A 22,823-nucleotide genomic window follows, 5' to 3' on the forward strand; every position below is an offset into this window, starting at 1 on the left:
AGACGGGCAAGTGCTGTATTCTCAAAGCACTTGCTCCGTAAGTTGCGGCGGCGTAGCGTAAATAGTCCGGCGTAAGCCCGCCTAATTCAAATTTGGAACAGGGTGGCGTGTTTTATGTAAAAAACTAGTGACCCGACGTGATTGACTTCTTTCACGAACGGCGCATGCGCCGTCCGTGGAATATCCCAGTGTGCATTGCTCCAAAGTACGCCGCAAGGACGTATTGGTTTTGACGTGAACGTAAATGACGTTCAGCACCATTCACGAACGACTTACGCAAACGATGTAAAATATTCAAAATTTGACGCGGGAACGACGTCCATACTTTACATTGGTACGCCGCATGTACGCCACCATATAGCAGGGGTAACTTTACGCCGGGAAAAGCCTAACGTAAACAGCGTATCTGTACTGCGTCGGCCGGGCATACGTTTGTGAATTTGCGTATCTAGCTGATTTACATATTTCTAGGCGTAAATCAGCGTACACGCCCCTAGCGGCCAGCGTAAATATGCAGTTAAGATCCGACGGCGTAACAGACTTACGCCGGTCGGATCTAATAGAAATCTATTCGTAACTGATTCTAAGAATCAGGCGCATAGATACGACCGCCCAGACTCAGAGATACGCCGTCGTATCTCCTTTGAGAATCTGGGCCTCAGTGTTCATTGTCTTAACAGCTGCTGGTTGCCAAGCTGTCCCTGACTATTTTGATAAAGGTCTCCTTTAGAGGTAGGCTCAGACAAAGTATTAGCTCTTTGTCTTTATCAAGTGTGCACAAAAGTGTATGGAAGCATTTATATTTGTTTTACATAACACGCACGTCACATCTAGGTCCTAGATTTGATTGGTTGTTAGCCTTACAACATTCCCAATATGCGCTATATATCATGTAGCACAAAGCATCTCCTACCTGACTCGTTGCGGATGTACTGTTTGCCCACTATGCTGCCATCTTCTTGGACCAAGCTGACAGGGATGCTTGGTTGGGAAATCATCTTGTCCTTCTTACTGCGTGAAAGACTCCAGCGGTCCCATCTGGATCGCCTGTCATCTAAAAGAACAAAATTCCATGATGGTTAGAAGTTAAGCAAATTGTAAAAAATAAATATTATTTGTGGGTAGGTAAGAGCCCGATGTTCGAGTTCGGCGGGAGTCTCCTATGGCGTCGCATCTGTTGCGGCTTTCTTTTTTTTTTTTGGTCGTCGTTTTGAGATGGATTTACATCGCTGGACTTTTTTCTTTTTTAATAAAGGACTTGTCCCAAGCTGTCTGTTTTTTTTTTTACTTTTTTTTTACACTTTATGTGAATTGGTAGGGGTACAATGTACCCGTTACCAATTCACATAGGGGGGGGGGTGGAATCTGGGGGTCCCCTTGTTAAAGGGGGCTTCCAGATTCTGATAAGCCCTCCGCCCACAGACCCCCACAACCACTGGGCAAGGGTTGTGGGGATGAGGCCCTTGTTCCCATCAACATGGGGACAAGGTGCTTTGGGGTCCAGAACCCAAAGCATCCTCCCCATGTTGAGGGCATGTGGCCTGGTACGGTTCAGGAGGGGGGCGCTCTCTCGTCCCCCCCTTCTTTTCCTGCAGCCTGCCAGGTTGCGTGCTTGGATAAGGGTTTGGTATGAATTTTTGGGGGGACCCCTACGTCATTTAAAAAAAATTATTGACGCAGGTTTACCCTTAATATCCATACCAGACCTGAAGGGCCTGGTATGGAATTTGGGGGGACCCCCATGCAATTTTTCTTTTGTTTGTTCGGGGTTCCCCTTAATATTCATACCAGACCCAAAGGGCCTGGTAATGGACTGGGGGCGGGGAACCCATGATGTTTTTTTTCAATGAGTTTAATCTGTATTGCCGAGACCTGACAATTCATCATAGCCGCAAGTTGTTTTAAATTACTTTTTTACCTTTAGGAATTTAATTTTGTGCAGGAACTGTTCTAAACACGGGAACAATGTGCCACTTTACAGGCATACTATAGACAACCCCAGGTACAAAATTTAAAGGAATATTTCACTTTTATTGTTTCACTTTAAGCATTATTAATATCACTGCTCCCGAAAGAAGGTCTGTTTTAAAAAAAAAATTATTGATACAGATCCCCTGGGGCAGGACCCGGGTCCCCAAACACTTTTTATGATAATAACTTCCATATAAGCCTTTAAAATTAGCACTTTTGATTTTTCATGTATGTGTCCCATAGACGTTAACGGTGTTTGCGTGTTTGAACAAATTTTTTGCCTGTTCGCAAGTTCTGGTGAGAATCGAACCGGGGGGGGGGGGGGGGCTCATCCTTATTTGTGGGTCTTGTTGTGCAGGACATTTCATAAAGTATTAAATGTACCGCCATGGACCGGATAGACGTGAATCAGGCGCCTAAATAATCTCAGAGGCATCTCCCAATGCTTTCAAAAGCAACCTGAATGTAACCGAAAGCACACTGCATTTGGCCATCAACACAAGCACTAAAGTAATATATGTAGATGCTTATATATTTTGTGGACATAACTCACCTTTTTCCACCATTTCTGATTTGATGCTGAGACCAGAGTTGACAGATTCTTTGGAAGTTGATGATGCAACCTGTGCAGCAAGCTGGTTTTGTGGTATTCCAAGTTTACGTATATTCTCTCCTTCAGAGTTTGATCTCCTCAGTATAGACATCAGTGGTGTTCTCTTCTCAGGTCTGTCTTCTTTTCTATCCTGACTCTCCGAATCACCTCTTTCCTCTGACTGGCTTCTCAGCTTTATTGACAAACGGTCCATTGTGTTTCCAATTTTTCTCCTTATTGCCAACACTGGTGATTCACTGGCCTTCTTTTGTTCTTTGGAAATGCCTTCAGATATGGTTTCAATTGACCCTGTCTCTGATTTCAAGCTTTCGGCATCTTTCTTGTCTTTGGCACTTCCCCTTCCTAGGGTCCAGGAAAGACGCCTTCCTGGCAAAGTGGGTGATTCTGCTTCCCCTGCTTGTCGCTCCTTTCGCTCAGTTGTTGGAGTCTTCTTGAAGCGTTGAGACAGCCTTCTCATGAAACTTGGATCTTTTTCTGCATCCCGTAGGTCCTGAACAGATCTAGACCTATCATCCAAGGCAAGAGCTGCAGGCACTAGGAACTCAAGGGGGACACCAACTGGACTGGGCCTGTACATTTCCTCCTCCTGTGATACATGGGCAGTTGCTAAATTCTTTTCTTCTGACCAAGTCCTGGTCAGCTTCTTCAATCCCCGAGTAAGAGAAGACTCTCGATTCTTCTTGAATTTGGCTTCAAACACTTCTTCTGAATCTATGTTGCTGATGTGTTGAACATTCTCTGTACTTTCAGCAGTGGGCTGTTTAACCTTAGAAAAGGCTGGTGGCTCAGGCACTGCTGCAACCTCTCTAGTAACTTTTTCCCCCATCTTGACTGCTGAAGTGGAACTTGGCTTGTCCTCTGGAGGTTTCTTTTGAAGACTAGATTGTCCTGTTGTGGAAATCTTCGGAATTTCAATGGGTTCTTGTGACCCATCCTCAGATGTTGGCACCTGTAGTGTTTGCAGCATTTCGGCATAGGCGGATCTTTTAGTTGATGCATCAGTTTCTGATTGGGGTTTTGAAACGGGTGATGGCTCTCTAACTGCTGTCTTAGATGGTGCTGGGACTTTTGCTGGCGATTGTTGGGTTGACTTCATTATAGATGGAGCTCTCAATGAAGATGAACCAGCAGTTAGATTTGGATTTGGAAAGTGGACAGATTCAGTGGCTTGACTTGGTGGAGAAGAAGTAAAAGTAACTGTCTTTGGCAAGGTTGATGGAGCAAGAGATGGACTTTTCAAAGTTGGTAACACAGCAGATAGGTTTGGCAAAGGTGAAGTTGCTGCAGGAGAACTTGGCAATGTAGATGGTGCAATGACTTCACTTTTAGGTTTATCGCCAGAGGGAGATGTTTTTCCTGATGTAATTTCTTCTGTGTGTGTTTTTACTAAAATAGGCTTCTCTTCTGGTTTAGGAAGCTCCTTTGGTACCAGGTGAGAAGGTGCACTCTCTAATATTGTTGATTTATCTTTCGCAGCTGGCAAAGCATTTGGTGTTTCTTCTGTAGTTCTTGCATTGAGTTCATGGGCTTTTGTCGCATTTCCCTGAGATGGTTTTTCAGCTGGCTGCCCTACTTGCATGCTTGGTATTTCTATTCTGGGAATCGCATCCTCTACCAAGGAAGTTACTTTTGGAAGTACAGTTTCTAAGTTTGCCCCTTGATGCTTCTCATCTACTCTGTGATTCTGAGTTTCCCCATCCACACTTTCTGACTGTTGGCTTGGTTCAGGAGTCACAGACTTTGATGGAATCTCACGCGGAGTTTGAGGACGAGAATCAAATCGTGACTGATCTGTCAGAGCAGACATAGAGGGAGCTTCCTTTAAGCGCTGAGCCTCCACTTGAGCAAGTGGAATTTCAAGCGGTGCACCAGACCTACGATGCAGAATAAGTGGCTCTGTGTCAGAATGTGAAAAAGAACTGGTCTTTCTTAAGACTCTCTCTTCTGATGCTTCTCTTCCAGGCGCAGCCTCACTGGAAGCGGCACGGGTAAGTTTAATTGTCGGGATGGGTGATGAAGGTTCATTGTCAGTTCTTTGTGGGTGCACAGACAGTTGTTCACCTCGTTTTTTATCACTAGAGAGTGTTTCCATCAGGGGACCTCTGAGACCACTAAGCTTTCCATCTGCTGAGGCCCCCCTCAGAAGCCTTTGCCTCATTAACTCCAGACGTTGAGCATACTCCTCCTCTGCTGATCCCAGCTTTTTCCGTCTCATAGGGCTACGGTTTCTGGTTGGAAGCTCCATGGAGGCAGCTTTAGTCATTCCCTTCTCAAGCTCATTTCTTATATCACTATCTTCACTTGATACATTTAGCAAGAGAGCGCTGTCAGCAGAGCTTCCCCTCCTAAGTTCACCTCTGCGAGCTACTACTAGCTCCTCATCAGGTATGTCTGAAGACTCCAAGCTGGATCCTTTTTTGAGTACCTTTCTTGGGTGATCAGCCTTTCGACTGTCCAAGGGTTCTTCATCGGAGGAAGAACCCCCTTCATCTTCATTTGATTTCTTTCTGGTAAGTGACCCCTTGGGTCGTTTGCTAAGTGACTCTGGCACCTCTCTACGTGGGACTTCTGATTCTATGACTTGGCCGATGGGTTCTCTACCATCATCGCTCTCCTGATCTTCCATAATGGCATCTTCTGTATTCTGAGAAGGTTGATCTTCATCAGTTGGGATTTCATTAAGGGACATTCGAGAACCAGAGAACTGGACTTGAAGAGGCATGGGTACATAGGGGAGCTCTTCCAGGTCATCGGAATCAGAAGAAGAGGATAGGTTAGAGGACTCTTTGGCATTTCTAGGGACAGCAATAGACAAGTGGTTGCTGGTGTCCTGCAGGAGCTCTGGGATAGATCGCAATACCATATTGGACTTGAAACTGATAAGAGAACGCTGTTAAAGCAAAGGATAAACATACCTTTAATCAGCTGCATGGTAAATATTCGTTATACTTTTTTTTTAATCAAACAGGAACCAAAACAAAAGTAGTTTTACTCTTTTTCCACAGATAGAACGTATATTAAAGGGGTTGTAAAGGTTAATTTTTTATTTTCTAAATAGGTTCCTTTAAGCTAGTGCATTGTTGGTTCACTTACCTTTTTCTTCGATTTCCCTTCTAATAGCTGGATTCAGATAGCTTTACGCCGGCGTATCAGTAGATACGCCGACGTAACTCTGAATCTACGTCGTCCTAAATTTAAGCGTATTCTGGAAACCAGATACACTTATATTAGGCTAAGATACGAGCAGCGTAAGTCTCCTACACCGTCGTATCTTAGGGTGCAATATTTACGCTGGCCGCTAGGTGGCGCTTCCATTGAGTTCGGCGTAGAACAGGGATAATCAATTAGCGGACCTCCAGCTGTTGCCAAACTACAAGTCCCATCATGCCTCTGCCTCTGGGAGTCATGCTTGATGCTGTCAGTCTCGCTATGCCTCATGGGACTTGTAGTTTGGCAACATCTGGAGGTCCACTAATTGCTTATCCCTGGCGTAGAATATGCAAATGACTAGATACGCCGATTCAGAAACCTATGGCGCATTTTTTTACGTCGTTTACGTACGTTTTTTTTCCGGCGTAAAGTTAGTCGAACAAATAGCTGGCCTAGTCAATGTTAAGTATGGCCGTCGTTACCGCGTCGAAATTTGAAATTTTTACGTCGTTTGCGTAAGTCGTCCGTGAATGGGGCTGGACCTAATTTACGTTCACATCGAAACCAATACGTCCTTGCGGCGTACTTTGGAGCAATGCACACTGGCATATGTACACGGAGGGCGCATGCGCCATTCGGAAAAAACGTCAATCACGTCGGGTCACCAATAATTTACATAAAACACGCCCCCCTCATCCTCATTTGAATTTGGCGCGCTTACGCCGGCCCCATTTACGCTACGCCGCCATAACTTAGGAGGCAAGTGCTTTGTGAATACAGCACTTGCCTCTCTGACTTACGGCGGCGTAGCGTAAATACGATACGCTACGCCGCCTCAAAGATGCGCCCGGCTACCTGAATCTAACTATAAATGTTTTTTTTCTTTGTCTGAATTTCTCACTTCCTGTTCCTCCTCAGTAAGCTTTCCACCATCATCCGAGCCGTTCTGGCTGGGGGTTAGTCAGCGTGCTCGCCCCCTCCCTTGGGACTACATCCCTGCAGGGAGACTACTACTTTCAAAGTAAATATCTCTTAAACCAGGGGTCTCAAACTGGCGGCCCTCCAGCTATTGCGAAGTCCCATAAGGCATTGCAAGACTGACTCCCCACAGACGAGGCATAATGGGACTTGTAGTTTGGCAACAGCTGGAGGGCCGCCAGTTTGAGACCCCTGTCCTAAACGGTGCAGGCTTAGGAGATATTTACTGTACCTAGAGGAAAGATTTATTATATGGAAAACATGGAAATCGATGGACAGCCGTACTCCGGATAAACTTGAGGAAGTTGTCTTTATTGATAAAAGTAAGACATGTACATCCAAAGATACAGTCACATAAGGGGAAAGCCGATGCGTTTCGCACACAATTAGTGCTTAGTCATTAGTGCCAGCCATGACTAAGCACTAATTGTGTGCGAAACGCATCGGCTGTCCCCTTATGTGACTGTATCTTTGGATGTACATGTCTTACTTTTATCAATAAAGACAACTTCCTCAAGTTTATCCGGAGTGCGGCTGTCCATCGATTTCCATGTTTTCCATGTTTGCCTAGTGCATTGCCAGCACCTTGGACTCCTGGGAGGTTCCTCCAATTGTCTGCTAAAGATCCACCTGGAGCGGTGACTCCCTTCCCTTAGGGCTCTTTCACACGTCCGTTCAGTTTTTCAGATCAGTTTTTTTTTCATCAGTTGATCCGTTTTTCCATCAGTTTTTCGTCAGTTTTTCATCAGTTTTTGCATCAGTTTTTCATCAGTTTTTGCATCAGTTTTTCCATCCGTTTTTTTTTTTTTTTTTTTTGGGGCTTTTTACATAGAAAAACGGATGTTAGCGGAACGGATGATAAACGGATCATCCGTTAACGTCCGTTTTTCGTCCGTTCCGTTTTTTAGACGGAAGAAAAATAGGGTTTTCTTCCGTCCAAAAAAACGGAACTGAACGCAGACGGATGCTAACGGACGTTAGCGGATGCTCATCCGCTAACGGACGCTAGCCCATAGGGAAGCATTGCGGTCCGTTAACGGACGTCCAAAAAACGGACGAACGGAACGGACGTGTGAAAGAGCCCTTAAAGATTTATTGTAGGCTTCCTGTAGACATAAGTCATACAAGGGAGTTTACTCCCACTTTACTGATGCCAATCACGCTGTTCTCTGCAGCACTGTATATAAGTGCAGGGTGCCATAATGATGCCCCTGAGAGTGGGTCCATGATGGCCTACACAGGAAGTGGGTTAAATGACGCAGGGTGAAATGAATTACGGCAGGGTATACTATACATAAGTTAGTATTGCAGCTCTTTTTACATTTTTTTAGCTATGGGGATTTTCTATTTATTTTCCTGATGTTGGGGTTTAAACATTTCAAGTCTGAATGTGACTATACAGCTTCTGTGGTCAAACAGTATTCTACCCTATTGAAGCTGTAATTCTAAATAGGGATGAAGGTCAGGTTGGTGGAAATCATAGGTTAGCAGCAAAGTCCCTAAATCACTTTTTACAAACGGGTGGTCTCAAAGCAGCCATATTGAGCAGATTCGCTTAGCCCTACTGCCAAGAAGCATGATGTGTTCATTAGAAGACAACTTGTACTCAATGGCACATTAAATTGACATGCTATAATAAACTGAGTGTGAATTTTCACCAATGTTGTATTTTACATTGTTACTAGCAAGGCAACTGACCTGCCACTTGCGTCTTGACTGGAACAATTTAATATGATCCGTGCTGATGTTTTTTCCTTTTGCCAAAGTCTGTAAACAACAATAACAAATAAGTCACATTCTACTATACAGTATTTATAACATGCAACTAGGATTATAACTAGTATGTTTTTACTAGGGTTGCCACCTGTCCGGGATTCACCCGGACAGTTTGGGTTTTGAATCAGGCGTCAGGCCAACCAAGACCCGGACACATTATTCAGACCGGACTATAAGGGTTCCTGGCTGCATTTGTCTTAGCCGAGAGTGTCTGTTACACTCTCTTTCATACTGCCCAAAGCCAGCACTAACAGCCGCCCCAAGCACACACACACACACACACAGATGGGAGAGGAGAGAGGGCTCAATCTGCTCCACTTCCTCCTGCCCCTATCCCTCTGTGTCTGCCCACACTACAATCCCCAGTGCTGTGCCTCAGAAAAGGAAAGTGAAAGCCCAGCAGCAACAGATACATCTGGATGAGAGGTGTCAAGGGGTGAGTGAGCTCACCATCCATCCCTGTCTGTTACTGAGGTCTCCCCCCTTCTCTCTCCTGCTTCTGAGTGAGTACACTAAGGTAAATCAGGGTTTTCAGAGCACCCCTTACATCAAAATTCTATTTTACACTAGAGGCCACAGTGTTCCCCCTTTACATCAGAGTCATTTCCGTACATCAGAGTTCTCAGTGTTCCCCCTTAAATCAGGGTTCTCAGAGCATCCCTTATGTCAGGTTCCCTGGAGTTCTCCCTTACATCAGAGTGCAGAGTCCACACTTAGTACAGGAACTCTGCGAGTTCAGATGTAAAAGGGGAACTCTGCAGACTCTGATGTAAGGGAGAACTCCGGGGACCCTGACATAAGGGATGCTCTGAGAACCCTGATTTAAGGGGGAACACTGAGAACTCTGATGTACGGAAAGGACTCTGATGTAAAGGGGGAACACTGTGGACTCTGATTTAAAGGGGGACTCTTGTGATTAACTTCATATGATTAGAAATGTTATTTAATTGCAAAATATATGTATAGTTTATACTATAAAAAAAATTGCTCTGCAAGTCAGGGCCGCCATCAGGGGGGGGTACAGGCATTACACTTGTAAGGGGCCCGATGGTCCTCCCGTTTTAATGGTCCCCAGCCCCCCCCCCACGCTTACTACGCTTATTATCTTGCGTCAGGAGAGAAGAGATTACACTTGTTTTTTTTTCGTCAGAACCCCCCCCCCCCCCCTCCCCCTGGTTCTCTGCTCCAGGGGGCCCTGCCTAAAGCTGTGTAAGGTACCACAAAATTTGTGTTGGCTAAAGTGTTTGGGCTTGACTTGAAGAAAAGGTGGCAACCCTAGTTTCTACCTCTGGATAAACAAAAGCTCTGAAAGAAATAAAACTACGTACAGATAGGGGAAGCAAAGGAGATGTGTGACTAAGGACAACTAAGGATCAGAATGAATGATACAGTAGCCAAAGCTTGTTTGGTTGTACTTCTCCCGGATCACAGAAGTGAAGTGCGCTCTGCACTCCTGCAACCCGTTTTCAGCAGTCAGCAGACTAAAGCCCGCTGTCGGCTGACATCACGGAGCTGATCCAGGCTGGTGAAAGTTCGCAACAATCTGGTCAAGATCCACCTACAACCCTGGAACCGCTGAGGGCCTGAGTGGGCCTCTCCCGCTACCCCCATAGCTCAGCGATCCAGTGAGCACGGGCAGGGCAAAGCAGGCAGCGGTGACAGACAGTGACCAGCTCTCTGCTCACAGAGCTCTGAGAACCGAGCCATCAGTCTTTGATCACTTGATTGTCAGGCCTCGTACACACGACGGTACATGTCCGATGAAAACGGTCCGTGGACCATTTTCATCGGACATGTCCGCTGGCGGATTTTGGTCTGATGGCTGTACACACCATCAGACCAAATTTCCCGCGGACAGCGAACGCGGTGACGTGGCCGCGCCGTCGCCGCGACGATGACACGGCGACGTGTGCGACCCTGGAAGGTCAATGCTTCCACGCATGCGTCGAATCACTTTGACGCATGGGAGGGCTTTTGGCCAAGCGGACATGTCCGATGAGTCGTACAGATGACCGAACATGTCCGACGGACAGGCTTCCAGCGGACATGTTTCTTAGCATGCTAAGAAATATTTGTCCGCTGGAAACCGGTCCGTTCCGCCGGAAAATTGTCCGGTCGGCCGTACAGACGACCGAACATGTCCGCGGAAGCTGGTCCGCGGACCAGTTTCAGCAGACATGTTCGGTCGTGTGTACGAGGCCTCAGTCTTACAACCAGAAGGAGACAGATGCAGCATCAGACCATGCTTCTCTTTTAAGCCCGCCATACATTAATCAAAATTTGGCCAAAATTAGAATTTCGATTATTGTATGGTGTGACAGGAAGTCAGGTAAATCTGTGGGTGTTGTCACAGACGGGAGATACATTTCTGCCTTGTTTAGACAATGTACCAATTATTATCAGGTGTCGGCTGCAGAAGCAGCCAGGAATGATTTAAGGGCGTTACAAAAACCTCAGCTGTTCAGAATGAGGCAAGTAAGGCCTATATAAGTAATCCAGAGGATTACTACTGATTGCAGCATCCTGAGGCTTTTTGAGTGAAGGAGAGCAGTGACCAGAAATACTTCTAAAGAGGTGAGGTGCTGTTGATTTTTCTGTGTGATAAAAATCAAAAAGACTATTTGTTTTTCTGCTGTATGACCAGCACTGTCTGCTCAGCAGTAGGCTGTGCCAGACTCCATAGATAGGTTCCTGTGTGGTGAAGATAGACGCCCCAAATGGCCAGGGTTTATTTTATGTTTGATTTTGTTTATGCTGTTTGGATGCTTGCGCTTGTTTCCAGCAAGATGGAAGAATAAACCAAATTCTTTGTTTCCAACCGTCTTCGGCTGTTTCTCTGTATCGTTCCGTGTGTAGTGAACCCATCCAGGGGGTCACACACCCCCGCTACCGAGCTAACCCCTTACAATGGGCAGGCTGGCTGTACAGAACTCGACCTAGTGATTGACTTCAGTACAATCTGCTTATTGGAAAATTTCCAGATGATCAGCACCATTGGCTATAGTGTAAAGTCGGGAAGTATTCTGCTGTCAGAATACAAAGGGAGGATTCCCCCATCCATATCAAGTGTTGTTGTCAGCAGAGGCCGCTCTTCAATTAGGCGGTCACGAGGCCCCTGTGAGTGCGAGGCCTTAGGTGACCACCTTATTTGCCTAATTAGAGAGCCGCCTCTGCATACATTGGATTGCTTACAATTGGAGAACTAGGGCCAGATTCACAAAAGAGATACGACGGAGTATCTCAGATACTCCGTCGTATCTCTCAGAGTATCTATGCGACTGATTCATAGAATCAGTTACGCATAGATATCCCTTAGATCCGACAGGTGTAATTGTTTTACACTGTCGGATCTTAGGATGCAATACCGCGGCCGCCGCTGGGGGGAGTTTGCGTCGTAAACCAGCGTTGGGTATGCAAATTAGCAGTTACGGCGATCCACAAAGGTTTTTCCCGTCGTTACGTCGTCGCAAGTTTTAGATTCCCGTCGCAAAGATGGGCTGCTATTAACATGGTGTAAAATTACTCCACCATGTTACTGTAAAGTATGCCCGTCTTTCCCGCGTCACTTTTGAATTTTTTTGTTTTCCCGGCGTAAGTACGTTACGCACGTCGCGATTCTCAACACGTCGGCGCGTCGTAATTTCGCGCAAAGCACGTCGGGAAACTTGCGACCGGAGCATGCGCAGTACGTCCGGCGCGGGAGCGCGCCTAATTTAAATGGTACCCGCCCCATTTGAATTGGGCCGCCTTGCGCCGGACGTGTTTACGATACACCGCCGCAAGTTTCCAGGTAAGTGCTTTGTGGATCGGGCACTTAGACTGAAAACTTGCGGCGGTGTAACGTAAACGGGTTACGTTACGCTGCGCCGCAGGTACGAGAATCTGGCCCTAGCATCCAACTCTGATTTTAAAATAGGCGCTTGTTTGTCAGGTGTGACATTATGAAGGGCGAGGTCATTACGGGACGATATGTATCACCTTGCATACTTTCATATGTAGGACACTAAGGTAGAATCCATCCATGTGTTCCGAGCCGCCCTGGCAGTAATGCTCCCAACCGTATTTTGCTATTGGACTGCCTTTCCCCACTTGGACTACCCCCCCCACACAGGGTGTGGATACACGGATGACACAGAGCAGATAATGATAAGGTGGAATCACACTCACTTTGAACCATGGATGATCCATACTCTCCTCAGCATTGGGTCTCCTAAACCAGAGAGAAACACAACAGGTTTATTACTACACTGAATGCACATCTGTCTATAGTAATCCATGAAATGTCACCTTACGAGGCTGAAAGACTACATGGAAGAAAGATATTAAAACCCAACTCAAAGTTACCCCAATCCTTGTACTCCTTCCTTAGCTCACCTCTAATGACATTCATCGCTTGCAAGGTGCTTAGGTTTACTGTATATCAGTGGTCATCAACCCTGTCCTGCAGGGCCCACTAACAGGCCAGGTTTGCAAGATAACTGAAATACATCACAGCTGATATCATTTGCTCCTCAGTGATTGCAGTATTCTAGACTGCATCTCCCCATGGTAATACATAAAACCTGGCCTGTTAGTGGGCCCTGCAGGAAAGGGTTGATGACCACTGCTGTATATGATGGACAAAAGTATCTAAACACCTGACCATCACAACTTTATAAGCTTATTGACAATCTCATTCCTATACCATGGACATTATCATGGATTAGCTTCTACTTGTAGATGTACCAACCTTCACAGTTCTAGGAGGGCTTCCCACAAGATTTAGGAGTATGTCTATGGGAATCTGTGCCCATCCGGCCAAAAGAGCATCTTTCTTCAGAGCCGATTTCCTGGTGACTGCACAGCAGTTGGCATTTTTTTCTGGCCTTTGTTGCTGTACATAAGGTGGTATGGTATATACGTTTCCCTTTTGTATACAGCATCAACAGGGTGGTCATGTGGCCATTTTGTTGATGCTGGCCCAAGGTGGGGGAGGGCTATCTAGACTAAATCATCCTCTGCCGTGAGCTTCGGAGACCAGCTTGGGGTTCTAGTTATGCCACAGTTCTAACAAGATTTTGGAAACCGTTTTGGGATGCAGAAGTTCCATACAAATTTATATATACACCAGGATCTGTGTCATAAGGGTGCCCTTGGATTGTTTGGTAGGGACACTGGGATAGGACTCTGTATTAGGCAGGTATGGTTAGAGGCTGCAGACTTTCTCACTCCCTCACCCCTTTAGTCAGAACAGTGGTCCAGATAGCGCTGGGCGTAGGTCCCCAATGGAAAATTGAGTGGCAGAAGAAAGATCTATTAGCCGCAAACAGGGCCGCTGATAGGGGGGGACTATCAGTCCTCCTGTAGGGGGTCCGGGCACACAGGGGGGGCCAAACAGCAGGGAGAATAAGTGTGGTTTGGCGGAGGGACAGTTACAGAAGGATGCCCTGTGCAGCTCTCTGCAGCAGCTGAAAGCCAGTTTCTCCCCCTCCTGCCGGCTTTCAGCTGCTGCAGGGAGAGACACAGGGCATCATTCCTGTAATTGCTTCCCTGACACTGATTCCCTGTTCTGTTTGCTTCCGATCCCCCCCTGTGTGCCCCCTTGTCACTGTGAATATAATTTAAATATTTTTTAATGAAAAAAAGGGCAAATTCACACAGGTTCTCTGTTATGTTTGTTTCCACTAATAATGATTTTAGTGTATTTATTTTTTAAATATGGTCTTAATATATTGGGAGGGCCCTGCCAGGTAGGCTGTATGGGGCCCTGTGATTTCTAACAGCAGCCCTGGCCGCAAAGGCGCTCCATTGTGAAGCACTTGTGTACCCTGAAAAGATTATATAACAGAACCTGTAAGTAGTTGTTGTTAGAGCATAGTGCTTCAAAAAACTGAGAGCTTGAGGAAGGGATCCCCTGGTAATTTCCACTAACCTGAAATAACGAAAAATTCATGTGTTGAACCTGTTAAGCATGTATAAGTCAAACTACCTTGATGAAACAATATAAAAAGCCGCGCCAAGTATCAACAAAAAATTGAATATAAAAGTTCAACAGTCCACAAATGGTATGAGTAAGTGGAATCGCTGTATTGATCAGAGGCTGATTTGCATGCAGAGATGTTCAGCTTTTCAATGCACCAGGTGACATATATACAATGTGTGAGATCCCACCACCGAAATTGTATATCAGCTTACCAGATAGCAAGCCTTTAGTGCAGTTGGCTATAGCCCAGCCACGGCCTTTGAATCCCCTGGGCTAAGATGTTTCAAGATTCCCAATCAAATGGCAGACTTGGAGTTGAAAGCGATGCTTGTTTTGCGATTTAAGACACCCAGCACCTCCTCAATAATCACAGTAACGTGATAAGCGTAACCCAATCCGGTTCACATGCGGGCAGGAAGATAGAAAGGGACGCAATAGCGTGATATCGTAGGTAACAGATTTATTAAAAAAAGTATTGTACTTACACTTAGACAGTATAAACACAGCATATAAACAGGTAAAAAAGCCGGCCGGCTTACGGAGCCCTCCTCCTCGGCGTGATGACGTCACTGACGCTGCCTCCAGACGCGTTTCGTCCTATTGGACATTCTCATCCCCATTGAGAATGTCCAATAGGACGAAACGCGTCTGGAGGCAGCGTCAGTGACGTCATCACGCCGAGGAGGAGGGCTCCGTAAGCCGGCCGGCTTTTTTACCTGTTTATATGCTGTGTTTATACTGTCTAAGTGTAAGTACAATACTTTTTTTAATAAATCTGTTACCTACGATATCACGCTATTGCGTCCCTTTCTATCTTCCTGCCCGCATGTGAACCGGATTGGGTTACGCTTATCACGTTACTGTGATTATTGAGGAGGTGCTGGGTGTCTTAAATCGCAAAACAAGCATCGCTTTCAACTCCAAGTCTGCCATTTGATTGGGAATCTTGAAACATCTTAGCCCAGGGGATTCAAAGGCCGTGGCTGGGCTATAGCCAACTGCACTAAAGGCTTGCTATCTGGTAAGCTGATATACAATTTCGGTGGTGGGATCTCACACATTGTATATATGTCACCTGGTGCATTGAAAAGCTGAACATCTCTGCATGCAAATCAGCCTCTGATCAATACAGCGATTCCACTTACTCATACCATTTGTGGACTGTTGAACTTTTATATTCAATTTTTTGTTGATACTTGGCGCGGCTTTTTATATTGTTTTATTTTTTCTTGTCATCACACGCTAGCCGCTGCCTGAAATTACTGTGTTGTGATAGCGCGGTTTTTTGGTGTATATAAACTACCTTGATGCCCTATAGTTCTAAATATCTTAGTCAATTGGATAAAAAATATTTTAGGAAAAATGGACTGCCAGAGTGTTTAATCCCCATAGTCTGGATTTCTCAAGCAAGCATTTGTGAGGTCAGGTACTGATGTTGGAGGAGAAGACCTGTCTCAGAACCAGCATTCCAATTCACCCCAAAGGTGTTCAATTAGCGTTGAGGTGAGGGCTCTGTACAGGCCACTCAAGGTCGTCCACAATAAACTCATCAAACCATGTCTTTATGGAGATGTTGGATGAGAAGACCTGGCTTACAATTGGTGTTCCAATTCATCCATATCGGGTTGAGGTCAGGGCACTGTGCAGGCCACTCAAGTTCCTCCACACCAAACTCATCAAATATAGCTGGCTTTGTACATATAAGCACAGTCATGCTGGAACAAAAAAAGGGTCTTCACCAAACTGTTACCACAATGGAAGAGCACAACTGTCTAAAATCCTTTTTCTGAAACCTTTCATTGGAAACATCTGCGATGAAAAATCATTTAGAAATTTAGATACTTTGGTGCATATAGTAGGTGTGATGGTCAGTTGCCCACATAACGTTAGCCATATTGTGTTCTTAGTTAGATGGATCTCAGGGTTTGCTTCTTCCTTGTTACAATCTGAGCCTGATCATGTAGTGAAGGCAGACTAGTGACTAGCATCATAGTGAAGGCAGACTCTCCCACCCATATAAAAAAAATTATTAGGTAGATTCAGTAAGAGTTAGGCCGGCTTATCAACAGATAAGCCGACCTAACTCAGAATCTACGCCGACTTATGTTTAAGCGTATGCTCAAACAGAGATAAGCTTAAACATATCTAAGATAGGACGGCTTGCGCCGTCCTATCTTAGATTGCAATATTTCGGATGGCCGCCAGGTGGCGCTTCCATTGCGGTCGGCGTAGAATATGTAAATGAGTAGATACGCCGATTCACGAACGTACGCCCGGCCGACGCAGTACTTTTACGCCGTTTACGTAAGAGATAGGCCGCGTAAAGTTAGAGCTTAGCCCTAGTTGGAATAGTAATGTCAAGTATGGCCGCCGTTCCCGCGTCAAAATTCGAATTTTTGACGTCGTTTGCGTAAGTCGTCCGTGAATCGGGATTTACGTCGTTTACGTCCACGTCAAAATCAATAGGCCCGTGCGGCGTACTTAGCCACAGTGCACACTGGGAAATGTATGCGCCCGGCGCATGCGCAGTAAAAAAAGACGTAAAAAACGTGAGGTCAAGCACCATTAACATAAAACACGCCCCCCTCAAACACATTTGAATTAGGCGCCCTTACGCCCGCCGATTTAGGCTACGCCGACGTAACTTAGCAGGCAAGTACATTGTGAATCATGTACTTGCCTCGCTAACTTACGGCGGCGTAGCTTAAATTCCTTAAGCTAAGACGCCGCAAAGTTACGCCAACGTACCTGAATCTACCTATATATGGCTAGACATGTGCAATTCGTTTAGTTCCGAATTTGTTTTTGAACAAATTTTGACAAATTCGGTAATTCGGAAATATCCAAATTAACGAAAACCCGTTTCCGAATATTCAGAAATTCAAATATTCGATAATTCAGAAATTCTCGAAAATTTGAAAATCTGAAATAACAAATTAATATAAACTAACTATTACTAACTATTGAATTATAGGTATTGGACTTTCCTTTCAAATTTGGCTGTTAGTGAAGGTAACGATTACAAATTGATCCAAAGTTACAAATTATCCAAAATAACGAATGCCGCGTCTAAATGAATGGAAAGTAACAAATTAATATTAATAATAAATAACAATAATAAAAACATTTTATTATTAATATTTATTATTAAATGGGTTGTAAAGGTACAATGTTTTTTTTCTAAATATCTTCCTTTACCTTAGCGCAGTCCTCCTTCACTTACCTCATCCTTCCATTTTGCTTTTTAATGTCCTTATTTCTTCTGAGAAATCCTCACTTCCTGTTCTTCTGTCTGTAACTCCACACAGTAATGCGAGGCTTTCTCCCTGGTGTGGGGTGTCGTGCTCACCCCTCCCTTGGACTACAGGAGAGTCAGGACGCTCTATACGTTGCAGATAGAGAAAGGAGCTGTGTGTTCGTGGGCGTCCTGACTCTCCTGTAGTCTAAGGAAGGGGGCGAGCACGACACTTCACACCAGGGAGAAAGCCTTGCATTACTGTGTGGAGTTACAGACAGAAGAGCAAAATCGAAGGATGAGGTAAGTGAAGGAGGACTGCACTAAGGCCTAGTACACACGAAAGGATTTATCCGCGGAAACGGTCCGGAGGTCTGTTTCCGCGGATAAATCCTCTGGCGGATTTTGATCTCATGGTTGTACTAACCATGAGATCAAAATCCCTGCGGAATTCCCTCCGCGGTGACGTGTCGCGCCGTTGCCGCAGCGACGTGCGCGACGCTGTGATATAAGGACTTCCACGCATGCGTCGAATCATTACGACGCATGCGAGGGATGGATTCGGACGAATTGATCCGGTGAGTCTGTACAGACCAGCGGATCAATCCGTCGGACTGGATTCCAGCGGATCGATTTCTTAGCATGTCAAGAAATTTTGATCCGCTGGAAATCCATCCCCGGGGAAAAAAATCCGCGGAAAAATATCCGCTGGATCGTACACACCAGGGGATCTATCCGCTGAAATCGGTCCGCGGATCAATTCCAGCGGATCGATCCTCTCGTGTGTACGGGGCCTAAGGGAAAGGAAGCTATTAAAAAAATTACCTTTACAACCCCTTTTATTCTTTCCATTCCATTTGTTTAGAGCATTTGTTATTTCGGATGATTTGTAACTTTGTATAAATTCATATTCGTTACGTTCACTAACAGCCAAATTTGAAAGGAAATTCCAATACCTACAATTTAATAGTTAGATATTTAGTTATAGTTAGTTATTATTATTATTAGTTAGTTATTCTTTCTTATTTTTAGATTTTCTAATTTACGAATTTTCGAATTTATGAATTTACAGATTGCGATCATAATGAATGACCAGTAAAAAAAAAAAAAAAGAATGAAACGAAAAAGATAACAAACTATTTTTTTTCCGGCAGTGCACATGTCTACCTATGGCCAATCTAGCAGGTAAGGATCTGCAATACATTTGATAAATTCCTGTAACCAACCTGAAGAAGTTTTTTCCCCTGCGTGTCACTTTAATACTCACAGCTTTTCATTGCCCAGGACCTTAATTAGGAATCCTCTTGCTTCCCGAGTTAGATCTGCAAACATCTTTTCTTCAAACGCCACCGTATATCCTCGAATGTTCATCAACGTGGTGTAATCATTTTCTCCCACAAAGGGGGAAACTCCTGTGAGGCTTTAAGAATTAAACACATCAATAATAGATGCCCTAATAGCGAGTTGATGATGATTATTATATCACAGCAGCTTCAATGTAAAATACACTCTTTATACGCTAAGTAAGGGCATATTAATAATGCAGTGAATGTGACTTTCACCAAACATTCACTGGTGGTGAAACAGTCACTGTAACTTTTTATTTTTTTCCTTGTCAAAAGATTTTGTTGAGTTTACAAGAAAAGATATAACAAGAATGTTGAGTGAACATACTGTGTTAAAGGGAATGAAGCTCCATATTACACATACTCATACCAATACCAGTCAATGTCATTTAAAGCACAAGCACTTGGAAGGTCCACCTGCAGTGAATGTTCAAGGAATGAAAAGCCTCGTACACACGATCGGATTTTCATCGGACAAAGCGTAGGACTTTTGTCCGAAGGGCATTGGCCAGGAACTTGTATTGCATACAAAGTGAGGCACCAACATTAGGAAGTGCATGTGCACATATCAAATGACATATAAATAATCAAAAGTAAAATTCCATAGACAAAAAAGTATAATCAAGTCTCTGGTGGGAACTTGGATTGAACATCAATTGAACAATTGGTGAAAGATGTACAGTGGACTGATGTCCAGTGATTGAAAAAACAACAGGTGGTCAAGTTGTCTGCAGAAATCTGTACAAATCGCAATCACATCAGATATATGGTAGGTATAAATACGCTTACCAGATACGTTGGACTCTGATACTATACAGCAAAAGAGTCAAGAGGGCATTGTGGTCATTTGGAAACCGGGACCACTAACCGGGTAGAGGATGGACGCTGTAGTTGGGACTCCAACCAGAATGGACACTGGGAACCAGCGATGTTTCAACGGCGTACTGTAGAACCGCAACAGCTTCCTGATGAAATTCTTAGGCCATGTATCCAGGGGTACACACAATGGATTTGGCTGCAGCTCCAATCAGACCATGGGATAAATTAGAATTAAAGAAAGGGGCTAATATAGTGCAGGTCAATAAAACCAATATGAGGTTTATTCGGTAAATGTCATACATTAAAATAATGACATAAAAAAGTGATCACGTAGTGAAGCAATATGGGGTGCTCAATAGCGTTACCCGACGCGTTTCGGCCACAGAAGCCTTCAACAGGGGCATATAAATGCACCCCCATATTGCTTGCTTATATAGATAAAAAGATATCTATATAACCAACGTATCTGGTAAGCGTATTTATACCTACCATATATCTGATGTGATTGCGATTTGTACAGATTTCTGCAGACAACTTGACCACCTGTTGTTTTTTCAATCACTGGACATCAGTCCACTGTACATCTTTCACCAATTGTTCAATTGATGTTCACTTCAAGTTCCCACCAGAGACTTGATTATACTTTTTTGTCTATGGAATTTTACTTTTGATTATTTATATGTCATTTGATATGTGCACATGCACTTCCTAATGTTGGTGCCTCACCTGGTATCTCACATTTCATTTTAAGCGCTACATTTTTTGTTCATTATCTATTAGCTTTGTTTGTTTGTATGTAGCAGCATATATATATTTTAAAGTTAGCACAGTTTTTTCCTTACTTTGTATTGCATACAAACTAGAGCTGCACGATTCTGGTCAAAATGAGAATCACGATTCTTTTGCTTAGACTAAAGATCAACTCATAGGAGTTATATGGGCCCGGATTCAGATACGAGTTACGACGGCGTATCTCCAGATACGCCGTCATAACTCTGAGTGTGCGGGGTCGTATCTATGCGCCTGATTCTTAGAATCAGTTACGCATAGATTTCCCAAAGATCCGACCGGCGTAAGTCTCTTACGCCGTCGTATCTTAGTTGCATATTTACGCTGGACGCTAGGTGGCGCTTCCGTATATTTATGCGTTGAATATGCAAATTAGGTAGATACGCCGATTCAGAAACGTACGTCCGCCCGGCGCATTTTTTTACGTCGTTTACGTAAGGCTTTTCCCGGCGTAAAGTTACCCCTGCTATATGAGGCGTAGCCAATGTTAAGTATGGACGTCGGGCCAGCGTCGAATTTTCCGTCGATTACGTCGTTTGCGTAAGACGTTCGCGAATAGGGCTTTGCGTAAGTTACGTTAAAGTCTAAAGCATTGACGATTTGCGGCGTAATTTGGAGCATGCGCACTGGGATTCTTTCACGGACGGCGCATGCGCCGTTCGTAAGAAACGTCAAATACGTGGGGTCATGATAGTTTAACATAAAACACGCCCACTACCAGCCAAATTTGAATTAGGCGGGCTTACGCCGACACATTTACACTACGCCGCCGTAACTTAGGGCGCAAGTTCTTTCTGAATATGGAACTTGCGCCCTAAGTTACGGCGGCGTAGTGTATCTGAGATACGCTACGCCCGCTGATAGATACGATAATGTATCTGAATCTGGCCCATGGTCTTTAACATTATAGACATATCACTGGTCTCTTTTTTATACATCAGAAGCAGTACAGCCAGCAACCATTGGGTGGCGCATGGATACACACAGTTGTACAGAACTGTGAGAACGATTAATACATCAGAAGCAGTACCGCCGGCAACCACTGAGGGGCACATGGATACACACTACAGTTGTCCATCCAGCGGTGCAGGCTGCTGACATTGGTTCTGATATCGGCGCCATTTGCGTTCCACGCTGGTTACGTGGAACTGGTTGTGAAACAGAAGAATCGCGGGTCATCCCGCGGGGATCTCCGTGATTAATCGTGCAGCTCTAATACAAACGGCAAAGAATTGTCGGCCAACAAACATGAAACAACGTTGTTTTTTCAGCTCTTTAGCGCTACCCTTTGGGCAACTTCTGCGAATGTTGTGTTATGGTGAGCGTTGCTCCTGAGCATGCGTGTTTGTACTTTGGAGTTTTGTCCGACGGACTTGTGTACACACGATTGGATAATCCATCAACACACATTTGTTTTTTAAAGCGTGCTATCCCACATTTGTTGGTGGAAAATCCGACAACAATTGCCCGATGGAGCGTACAAATGGTCGGATTGTCCGACAACAGCCTGCCATCACACAATTCCCATCGGATAAATGTGTATGAGGCTTTAGATTCACTGCTTTATAATTATGCCTCTTAGGGCTTGTTTTCACTTGTGGCAGCCCTTGCGGTCCCTTTGAAAAGCTATCTGCGGTGGATCGATTTTCAGAGAGCATTTGACAGATGGTGAGGAGGCATTATGTCGTATCCTCGTTTACTGTTTTAACCCTAAAAAGGCTGAACCACTGCACAAGGTGTATAAGGAAATTGTAAAGGTTTGATTTAAAAATTAAATTTAGAAAGTTTGAAGACCCTTGATTTAGAGGATGCTAATTTAACCATTTTTTTTTTTTTCCTCCAAAGCCACAGTAGTGAGTGGTTATGTTTCTAATTCCGGCAATACAAACTAGACAGAGGTTTTAATCCTTCCCTACACTGTCCAATATCTAAAGAAGGCTTCACTTGGGTACTAGTGTTGCTCACGAATATTCGTATTGCGAATATTCGGCTCGAATATGGCATATTCGAGTATTCGCGAATATCTCGAATTTCGCGGCCAATATTCGCTATTCCGAATATAAAAAAAAAATTGCGAAATTTCGCTAATGCAAATTTATTGCGAACATTTTGCGAATTTTTTTTTTTCTGATTGGCTCTGATGCAAAAGAAGGGCGGAGAAAGTATTCTCGAATATTCGGAAAT

General features: G+C 44.5%; 1 protein-coding gene across 1 annotated transcript in view; it reads right to left on the minus strand.

Moving 5' to 3' along the window:
• Nucleotides 1-22,823, minus strand: part of SPEG (striated muscle enriched protein kinase) — a 382,864-nt gene that overhangs the window by 49,797 nt on the left and 310,244 nt on the right. Inside the window, exons 27-31 of the mRNA XM_040358128.1 lie at nucleotides 18,953-19,105; nucleotides 12,656-12,698; nucleotides 8,411-8,479; nucleotides 2,525-5,474; nucleotides 914-1,054 (exon numbers count right to left, since the gene is read on the minus strand). Of these exons, the coding sequence (XP_040214062.1) occupies nucleotides 914-1,054; nucleotides 2,525-5,474; nucleotides 8,411-8,479; nucleotides 12,656-12,698; nucleotides 18,953-19,105 (3,356 nt within the window). The remainder of the gene's footprint in view (nucleotides 1-913; nucleotides 1,055-2,524; nucleotides 5,475-8,410; nucleotides 8,480-12,655; nucleotides 12,699-18,952; nucleotides 19,106-22,823) is intronic.

The sequence above is a fragment of the Rana temporaria genome, chromosome 6 (assembly GCF_905171775.1).
Source record: "Rana temporaria chromosome 6, aRanTem1.1, whole genome shotgun sequence".
Classification (NCBI taxonomy): Eukaryota; Metazoa; Chordata; class Amphibia; order Anura; family Ranidae; genus Rana; species Rana temporaria.